General features: G+C 42.9%; 1 protein-coding gene across 2 annotated transcripts in view; it reads left to right on the top strand.

Moving 5' to 3' along the window:
* The first annotated feature begins 2,176 nt into the window (after positions 1 to 2,176).
* Positions 2,177 to 11,079, top strand: part of LOC122934136 (probable cation-transporting ATPase 13A4) — a 209,546-nt gene continuing 200,643 nt past the window's right edge. The window contains exon 1 of one of the 2 annotated variants that reach the window (XM_044289352.1): positions 2,177 to 2,359. In XM_044289352.1, the coding sequence (XP_044145287.1) occupies positions 2,297 to 2,359 (63 nt within the window). In that variant the 5' untranslated portion in view covers positions 2,177 to 2,296. The remainder of the gene's footprint in view (positions 2,360 to 11,079) is intronic. The other variant, XM_044289351.1, reaches the window with a different exon arrangement.

Below are 11,079 nucleotides of genomic sequence, written 5' to 3'. Positions count from 1 at the left end.
GCCCCTGATAGGGAACGTAACAGGGATTAAACTGATAGGAATAGTACTACTTAACATACCACTCATATTGGGATTGCACAGTACATTGCACGGCGCACGCGCAGTGCCCCAAATTGGAAGTAAGAGGACCGACCAAGCATCTCTTTCCATCTCATGGTTCCTAAAATCTATTCCATACACGTCCCCTGATAGGGGACGTAACAGGGATTAAACTGATAGGAATAGTACTACTTAACATACCACTCATATCTGGTAGCACAGTACATTTCAAGGCGTACGCGCAGTGCCCCAAATTGGAAGTAAGAGGACCGACCAAGCATCTTTTTCCATCTCCCGGTTCCTAAAATCTATTCCATACACATCCCCTGATAGGGGACGTAACAGGGATTAAACTGATACGAATTGTACTGCTTAACATACCACTCATATTGGGATTGCACAGGACATTGCACGGCACACGCGCAGTGCCCCAAAGCTGGCAACATACAATAATTCCAGAGCGGAAGTAGCAGAAAAAGAAAGAGGAAGGTTCAGTACAGGTAAGGGATGGGAGCTTGTTCCTGGACCATGCCAACTAAGTGTGGTGCCAGAAGAACCCACCAAATCCTGTCTGTGGGTGTCTGATGTCAGTTGAGATAATGTTAATGACCAAGTCAAAGGATAGCTAGATTGCTGGTCAAAACACGACTGCTGGATGGCAGTTGCAGCTCTAGCCCGTTGCTGCGGCTACTGCCACCAACCCCTTCTTCTGCTGCTACTTCTGCAACATTTTTCCCACTGTCTATTCCCGCAGAAGGCCCTGGCAACTGCCTGTTGGACATACTGTACAGTAACAGTCACCTGTATATGTAAAATAAGTCAATGTGGACACCCCAATAACAGTACAGAATCAAGACCTAATGGTACTGCTCATCTAAGAAACAAAGTCGGCACCCCAATAACAGCAAAAATAGCTTATTCCCCCCTTTTTGAGAATCAAGGCCTAATTGTATTGCTTAATTATTTAACAGGGTGGGTACCCCAATAACAGTTTAATTACACAGCTTATTCATCCCAATCTGAGAATCAAGGCCTAATGGAATTCCATTTAAGAAAGTAGGCACCCCAATAACAGTTAAATGACACTGCTTATTTACTCCAATTTGAGAATCAGGATGTAATAGAATTGCTTAAACAAGGTAGACACTGTTTAATTAGATAGCTCTGTGCAGGGATTGATGCAAACTGTTCTGTCTCCTATGGATCCTTTCAGCTTCTGATCACACAGCTTGCACTGTCCCTGTGATCTCCCTATGCTCTCGCTACAGTGTGTAAAAACTCTCCCTATGATCTCCCTAAACTGTTCCTACACTGTCCCTGCCATCTCCCTATCCAAGATTCTACAATTAAAGCTTTGTTAAAGACTGGACCTAGTGCTTGTCTCTCCCTTTGCTCAGTTTACTATAAAATGGCTGAGATCGGGCAGGATTTTTATAGGGCTGTGACATCACAGGGACTGGCTAGCTGCTGATTGGCTGGCTGCCCTGCCCCATGGAAACGAGCAGTGTATGATGTGATAGTAAAATGAATCCAGACAGCAAAGGAAGCAATATGGATGATCACGATACATTTGTAAGTGCCTTGTATTAACTTTCTCTACATGATAAATACAACTTAATGAAGTGAGACAACCCCTTTAATAGGTGGTATGGATAAATTTTTGTGTAATAGGGCAACTTCTTTAAATCTTTGACTACAAAATCCCAAAACAAACAGAATCCAGCTCTTGTTTCCCCCATGGTCCTGCAATATAAGGGTATTTTGTGAATCTGTTATATACAAATCTTGTGGCAGGTGAACATGGAATTTCACATTCCTAAAGTAGAAATTGCATAAAAATGACAAATTCATATGATTAAATACTTTTAGTAGCAGCTTTGGGGCAATTTTTTTTTTAAGATTCTTTATGCATACTGGTTAGTTTTTTGCCACTGTCTTTGAATCTTGAGTATTTGGTAATCTGCCACAGATACAATTACACTGATGATAGATTAGAGGAATCTGGGTGTAGCTTACTTGGAAGGCAATTTATTTTCATCACAATTGAAAAGATGGAAATTAGTACTGCTAATGCTGATTCATCAGAAGCACAAAGCAGAGGTAGTTAAAGAGGTGTGCGTATTATATAAATGTTGAAGAAGGTTGGTTACTTTATTTCATACAATCTGTGCTGCTTGGTGACATTAAACTGAACGCATCTCTTCTTCCTGCATTCTGTGAAAGGGAACAATTAAGTTGGTCATTTGTACCGTGAAACATGAAATCAAAAGAACACAAAGATCATCGCGCAAAAATTAACGAAGGCCAAGAAAATGAGATGGTGAGTATTTCCTGCTGCACTTGTCCGTATACCGAAAATTGGCATATGCTATGAACATTAACTTTATAAATACCTAATTGACATAAAGACTTATATTTTAAAGGCTATAGACATAGCATTTAGCATTTTTCTTACCATAGATTTCCTATTCTTTTTGTGCTGTTATTCTTTTAGTAAAAATCTAAGTTTTTCCTCTACAGCTTTCCTTTTCCTTGCCTTTGCAGACTGTTGCTTTCTACCGAACAGGGAGCCTATCAGAGGGCTGACCTGATGGCTCTATCTGGAGCCCTTATTTATACTTTCCTGACAGTTAATAAACATATTTAGCTTAAAGGGATCTCCAGGCTGGAGATATTGATAAGCTAACCTCCAAATAGGTCATCAATATCAGATTGTGGTGGTAAGGCACATGACAATCAGCTAATTTATCCTATAGTGCATGGAGCTGGAGACAGACAGCTCTGTAGCTTATGAAGTGGCTGAGCCAGTTTACTGCAGCTCAACTCCCATTCAAGTGAATTAGAGCCAAGCTTCAATATAATTCCACCAGAAACTACACAGTGTTTGGAACCTTCTGCTATACCCCCAAAGATCAGTGAAGGCGTCGAGTGTCGGACTCTACCAATTTTATATTTATATGATATATTATCAGCAGCCCAGAGAACTCTTTTAAATGAGTGTTTATGAGCTGTTAGAGAAAAATGTGCCCCCAAAGGAGTCCATGGTGTTTAAAGTATTAGTTGAAATATAATGATGCATTTTATCCTAAGGAATTAGGATATTATCATGGTGACATTATGTTCCATGTCATGTTTAAAAAAATAACTAAATACAAATACGTCAAGTACGATGTACAGAGGCTTGGATACTATAAGTAGTCTGTCAGAAGGTATGGGTTTTACAGAAATAGTTTTTCATTTAATTTACCAGTGGGCATTGGAATTAATAGCAGCAGCTTATTATGACAGATATTTATTTATTTATGTTTATTCTTAAAAATATCTTAAATATCTTTATTTCAAGTCAAGGCATTTAATAAATTCGCAAAAAACACCTATATAAGAAAGAAAAGAAGCCAATATCCCACCCATCAATTTTTTTGTTACAAATAGAGATAAGTGAATCGAAGATGAGGAAGTGGAATTCGTTTCGAATTTCAGGAAAAATTTGATTCACACTGAATGCTAATTACCTTACACTTCATGGTAACGAATCAAATTTTTTCCTCAAATGGCTGCTTTACGTGTGAGGACATGGAGAAAGGAACTCTGGGAAGGTGGGATCACCTATAATGCCATGCATGCAACCAATCAGCAGCCAGCTAGCCCTGTGAGGTCACAGCCCTATAAATAGCAGCAGCCATCTTAGATCCTGTCACCAGGATTTTGCGCATAGAGCTGGGGACATGGGCTGCTAGATGGCCACTAGCACATCTGCAATACCCAGTCCCCATAGCTCTGTGTGCTTTTATTGTGTTAAAAAACAGTTTTGCTCCATATGCAAATGACCTGATATGAGTCCTGTATCCGGAGATGAGTCAAGCGGAAAGGAGCCCAGCACCGCCCCGCGTCCTCCGAATCTACTCCTTGCTGGCTGACGTCACAGAGCTGGAGCGCCGAAATCTCGAGATGCGCAAGCTAGCGCATGTGTAGTTCATTCCCTGTGCTGATGCCAGTACAGGGAATGAACATGATGCCGACACTGTGCATGCGCTAGCTCGCGCATCGTGAGATTTCGTCGCTCCAGCTCTGTGACGTCAGCCAGCAAGGAGTAGATTCGGAGGACGCGGGGCGGTGCTGGGCTCCTTTCCGCTTGACTCATCTCCGGATACAGGACTCATATCAGGTCATTTGGATATGGATACAAACTGTTTTTTAACACAATAAAAGCGCAGCGAGCTATGGGACCTGGGTACTGCAGATGTGCTAGTGGCCATCTAGCAGCCCATGTCCCCAGCTCTATGCGCAAAATCCTGGTGACAGGTTCCCTTTAAATAGTCATTCGTGGTACACAGCACACTACAAGTATCTGATTTAATTTCCCTATATTCAAAACCACACTGGGATATTGTATGAGAGCAGTATATTATAGCAACATACCACCTATGTGGCAACGCTTAATATTGAACTGAGAGACAGCAAAGCTCCAGACAGTACAAGTCCTTTAATTGAAATAATTGATGCTTGAAACCACATACAGACAGTGGAACCATATGAGGACAGAACTATTTTTAATCCTAAAAAATATAATTTATATGCACAAACAACTGTTGTGGCTGGATCCTATGAGTTACCAAGATTCTATTACTTACTAGTCTACACATGAGTCTACTAGTGTTGATCACGAATATTCAAATTGCGAACTTTAATTGTGAATATTGGCACTTTGAGAATTCGTGAATATTTAGAATATCGCCAAATATATTTGTAATCGCGAATATTCAAATTTTTTTTTAAATACCAGTTCATGCACATTTTTATGCGAAAATTTTTATGCGAATTTTATGCGATTTTCGCAATCAAGAAAATAATGCCTGGAGATCACAAATTCGCGAATTTTCGAATATATGGCGAATATTTGCCCAAATATTCGCGAAATATTGCTAATTCGAATATTGCCCCTGCCGCTCATCACCAGAGTCTATTTTTACAATCTGCTAACCTATGTGCTTTGATGGTATCGTTCGTATGCTTTTATGAGGTATTTTAATTTGATTGTTTGGGAGGGATTGTGTTGTTATTTAATTAGAAATATACTCAACTCTCTCTGTATGATCCCAAATATAGTGTGCCTGTTGACATACTAGCCATCATAAATATATTTTACTGACTGGGTGAGTCAGATTGATACTGGACACATAACACGTGTTGACTGATAGGTGAGCCACAATAGCCCTTTTTTTCCATATACATTTTTTATGTGATGTTGGCATTTTTTCGGAAAATGTATGGGTGAAAGTACACCTCCTTTTGCGGTACAAACCAACTTACTTAGTAGTGAAACTCTTTATTTGCCACTGGCTTTTTTTCTGAAAATGTATAGGTGAATGTACACCTCCTTTTGCGGTATGGACTGAAGTACTTAGTGGTGAAATTCTTTATGTGACACTGGCTTTTTTTTTAGAAAATCTATGGGTGAATGTACACCTCCTTTTGCTGTATGGACTGAAGTACTTAGTGGTGAAATTCTTTTTGTGATACAGGCTTTCTTTGGGAAAATTTATGGGTGATTGTACAACTCCTTTTGCGGTATGGACCAACTTATTAGTGGTGAAATTCTTTGTGACACTGGCTTTTTTTCGGAAAATGTATGGGTGAATGCACACTTCCTTTTGTGGTATGGACTGACTTACTTAGTGCTGAAATTCTTTATGTGACACTGGCTATTTTTACAGAAAATGTTTGGGTCAATGCACACCTCCTTTTGTGGTATGGACTGACTTAGTGCTGAAATTCTTTATGTGACCCTCGCTATTTTTACGGAAAATGTATGGGTGAGTGTACACCTCCTTTTGCGGCATGAAACGACTTAGTGGTGAAATTCTTTATGTGACACTGGCTTTTTTTCGGAAAATGTATGGGTGAATGTACACCTCCTTTTGCTAAGTAAGGCAGTATGGACCGATGTACTTAGTGGTGAAATTCATTATGTGATACTGGCTTTTATTTGGAAAATGTGTAGGTGATTGTACACCTCTTTTTGCGGTATGGACTTAAATACTTAGTGGCAAAATTATTTTTGTGATATATGCTTTCTTTGAGAAAATTTATCGGTGATTATACAACTCCTTTTGCGGTATGGACTTATTTAGTGGTGAAATTCTTTATGTGATACTGGTTTAGTTTGGAAAATGTATGGGTGAATATGGACCTCTTTTGGGATATGGACCGACGTACTTAGTGGTGAAATTCTTTTTGTGATGCTGGCTTTTTTTCGGAAAATATATGGGAGAATGTACAGCTCCTTTTGCAGTATGGACCGACTTACTTAGTGGGGAAATTCTTTATGTGACAAATTTTTTTAAATTTTTTTTTATGGGTTATTACACACCTCCTTTTGCAGTATTGGCCAATTATGTAGTAGTGAAATGTGTTATTTGAAACTGGCTTTTTTTTTAGGAAAATTGATGGGTGACTGTACACCTCCTTTTGCTGTATGGGCTAAATTACGCAGTGTTGAATTTTTTTTTTTCAAAGTGAACTTAGCTGCTCTGTATCTCTTGTGAAGTCAATGTCTCCAAATATGCCCCTCTCGTGATTTACATCATTTTCATGTAGAGATCCAAGAATTTTGTTGGAGGCATGTAGTGTATGTGCAATGGCCAGGATATGGGTTGTTAAAGTTCTGTATTTGTCGTGACGCCAATTGCAGCGTGCGCAGGGTACTACCCCAGGGCCCTTCCAAAGTGTTATAACGCATGTCCCAGATTAGGAATGCCAGAGTGGTGTAATGGCCTATTATGTCTCTATAGGGTGGTGATAATTGTGTCAACGGTGTCTCCCACCTGGGTGCGGCTGAACTCCTGGCTCACTTGCAATAAATTTGAGTGTAGTTATAGTAGGGGTAATAGAGGGATTTTGAAGCAGAAATGATGTCCAGACCTTTAGATGAAGTTAACTTGTATCCAAGCAGTATACAACTTTGGTCTCTGGTCCCAGCAGGTTTTGGCAATCATTGGCAGGAATAAATGCTTCTGCTTGATATGTGGGGAGCTTGCAGGATAAGACGTCTGCTTGGTAGCTCTATAACTCAGGAATCAGGAATTATTCTTCTGCACTTTTCTGTACCTCTGCTGTATGGGGCAGACTAGCTGAGGAGGAATGGCTTCTCCTACTGTAGGTCTCTCATCTTTACTCACAGATGATTTCTCAGGGGATGCTTTCTTCCTGGAACTCTGGAGGTTGCTTCTTCCTTAGGCTGAGGCTGAAGGAGCTCAGACTGGGAATATGACTAAGTCTCAGACCACGACTTGGTCCTTGCTGTCTCCCCTATGCAGGGAGTAACTAAAATCTGATTCTAACAGTTTTTTCCCTCCCTTGCTGCAGGAAGACGGAATGGTCCACTTCTCTTCAGGAGGGGGGCAGAATAGAACAGGATTGTTCCACTCTGAACTGCCATAACATTAACGCTATCTCTACCAATGATTTTGCCACCTGCAACCTAACATGGTTTTAAATGCACATTTGTGGGGAACATAATCAAAATCAGATCAGATGACAATACAAAGGCTCTTACAAGATAGTAGCGGAATAGAGGCATGTAGTAACACAACTCTGGGGTGTTACATATGAAAGCCTTGTGCGACACCTTTCATCATTCTCACGCTGTTCTGCACATGGTTTGCCTGTGCGAACGGAGTCACACAGGGGAGGAACTGCTCCATGTCCTTCATCAAGAAATCAAATCCTGGCACAGCCTGCTTTGCTCTTTCAAATACAATAGACTCTATACAGTGTGACACCGATGTATAATTTCTCATACACCAGTCTGAAAGAGTATTCCAAGCACCTCTCTGCCCCAGTGGCGTCTCTAGCTTTCAAACTTTGGGGGGGCACACTGGGGGCCAGGACAAAAGTAGGGGGGGGCAGCTATAACAACAATACATTTACACAAGTACACTTAGAAATGCTGCGATACTTTACCCAATACCTAAAACCGCAACAGGGAAGAAAAGTCCTGCTGTCTGTGGTTTAAAAAAGTTAAAAAAAAAAAATCACTCAGATTTCAACATGTCCTAGCTGCCTGTGGATGACACTTTTATAGGGAGGGGGATCTGTGGATGACACTGCTATGGGGGGGATCTGTGGATGCCACATACCATATATAGCATCTTATGCTATATGTGTCATCCACAGATCCACCCCTTGACAGTGTCATCCCCATTTCCCCCTCCATAACAGTGTCATCCACAGATCTCCCTCCCCGCCTCTCACAGGAGTATACATTTGACATTTCTAAACTGTGGTCGATCCAGGGCCTGGTTTCTGGAGGGGCACTTCCAGATTATTTTCTGTCCGCCGCCACAGAACAAGGGTGCTTATAGAACAGACTACACAGTGTAGAGGTATACTGTACATTGCGTGGCACAGTGTAGAGGTATACTGTACATTGTGTGGCACAGTGTAGAGGTATACTGTACATTGTGTGGCACAGTGTAGGCTATATGTGTATAACATAAACATATTTCACATGAAAACTTACAATTACTTGGCTTGGCCCTTGGGGATCTCGGACCCACTTCAACACTTTGGCTCGGGGGGCTTGGCGGAGCTGATGTTGTGCTTTATCCTAATGAGAAAGATTTCATAATAAGGATTTGGAGAAGGGACAGCTGGATAGCAGAGCAGGGAGAGGCTGGTGCTGCTACTAGGGGGTCATACCATGGGGGAGTAATAAAGCCCACCATAATGCCCCCCCCCCCCAGTAGAAATAATTCTCCTTATAATGTGACAATGCAAAAACTACCCCCTTGTAATGCCCCCAGTTGAGCTAATGTCCCCATAGTGCCCCCATAATGTGCCAGTATAAAATACCCCTATATATTGCCCCCAGTAAATGCCCCCATAGTGCTCCTCTCCCCCTTCCTCCTAGTGCCCCCATAATGTACCAGTATAAAATGCCCCATATATCGTGCCCCAGTAGATGCCCTCAGTGTCCCCCATAATTTGCAATTATAAAATACCCCTTCTTAGTGTCCCCCGTAGATGACTTCATAGTACTCCTCTCCCCCATCCCCCATAGTACCCAATATGTGTCCCAGTATAAAATTCTACTGTACAGAGCCCCCATATAAAATACCCCTTCTTTGTGGCCTCAGTAGATGCCCCTATAGTGCCCACCAATAATGTGCCAGCAATAAGTGCCCCCAATAATGTTCCAGTAATAAGCCCCCCCAATGTGCCAGTAATAAGCCCCCCAATGTGTCAGTAATAAGCCCCCCCAATGTGTCAGTAATAAGCCCCCAAATGTGCTAGTAATAAGCCCCCAAATGTGCCAGTAATAAGCCCCCCCAATGTGCCAGTAATAAGCCCCCCAATGTGCCAGTAATAAGCCCCCCAATGTGTCAGTAATAATCCCCCCAATGTGCCAGTAATAAGCCCCTTAATGTGCCAGTAATAAGCCCCCCAATGTGCCAGTAATAAGCCCCCCAATGTGCCAGTAATAAGCCCCCCAATGTGCCAGTAATAAGCCCCCCAATGTGCCAGTAACAAGAGACCCCCTTATTGTGCCTGTAAAAATATTGTAAAAAAAAAAAAAAAAAAAAAAAGCACTTATACTTACCTCCAAGTCAGCGATGCGATGGAGGTGTCACGGATGAGGATGGGGGAAACCCTCAGCCGTGCGATGTTACACGTATGTGGAAGCTGTTTGGCCAGGACAACAGAATTAGGGAGCAGGTCACCTCCTACAGCGTCCATAACTCTGACCCTGACTCCTAGCTGTATGAGCCAACCCAGATGGTAGGAGGGCTCATACTCAGGAACCTCGGGTCCCTACTAGCCCTCAGCAGATCCCTGAGCTAGGAGCTGGGTAAGATAACCTGTTCCTCCTAGACACGGAGGAACAGGAGTCTAAACTGGCCAAACTGCAAGGAAATGAAAACATAAACAGCTTATGGATATGGCAGGTGAGTGAACGCACTTCCAATCCACACCTACCTGCCACAGACACACTGACTTGATTCTGTGCTCAAATGCTAGTGTCCACACCAAACATAAAAAGGACACAGCACACACACACATAAACACACAGGACACCAGATCCATAGCTGCAGTGATAATAAACACCACACAAACATAAAATAAAGATCGCGCATAACTTTTATGACCACAAGGGTGGCCCTCACTGGTAGATGGTATAAGACCAGGAGGATGACTCCAGCTTACCACAAGGCTGGAGTACCCCTCAGCTTCAGGTCTCAACTGAGGCTAAATAGCCCAAGTAGCCACACCCACACAGACACACACTGGAAAGGGAATTAACCCTTCCAACACCAGACAGGGTAGTGAAGCCACTTAAAGGGAAAGTGCACACACAAATAAACCCTGTGCACACCAAACAGGGAAAGTGCATACATATAACACAAGTTGCCAGCATGCATAGACAGTGAGCAGCCCAGCAACAAGCTCAGGCTGCTACAGTGCCAACAACACCATGTTGCCAGCGGCAACCGCAAGTGAGGCTAACAACTTACAGCCTTCAGCTGCGGTGAACAACCAACTGATCGCTGGCAACTGCATGCGAAGTCTAAGAGTCACGACCATCAGCATAGTCGTGACAGCAGGCCTCTTCCGGCCTGTGTCCCGCACTGTATGGCTCAGGCGGCACGATGACGTCATCGCGCCGCCTGCGCCGGCCTCTGATAGGCTGCAGGCACTAGGCCAGCAGCCTATCAGAGGAAGGGGAAGGGACACGCCTCTCCCTCCCCTGCACCGCATCTGTCCGACTGCGGCCGCTCACTTGGGGGGGCATTATAGTTGGGGGAGCACATGGCGGGGCACAGCGTGATGTAGGGGGGGCCGTGGCCCCCTCTGGCCCCCCCGGCGACACTACTGCTCTGCACACATAGCTGCCGAGAAGCAGAAGGGGCTTGCCATTGAAGTGGGCTCAGAGCTGAACCTAAAAGCCAAATTTTCCTGTTTACCTGGACTCAAAGGAAAGGACAGAGATCCAGTAGTTGTGCTCATTCAGATTTCATCAAAGCCTTCACTCACCAAGAT

The sequence above is a fragment of the Bufo gargarizans genome, chromosome 4, assembly GCF_014858855.1.
Source record: "Bufo gargarizans isolate SCDJY-AF-19 chromosome 4, ASM1485885v1, whole genome shotgun sequence".
Classification (NCBI taxonomy): Eukaryota; Metazoa; Chordata; class Amphibia; order Anura; family Bufonidae; genus Bufo; species Bufo gargarizans.
This window is presented reverse-complemented; position numbering and strand designations above follow the sequence as displayed.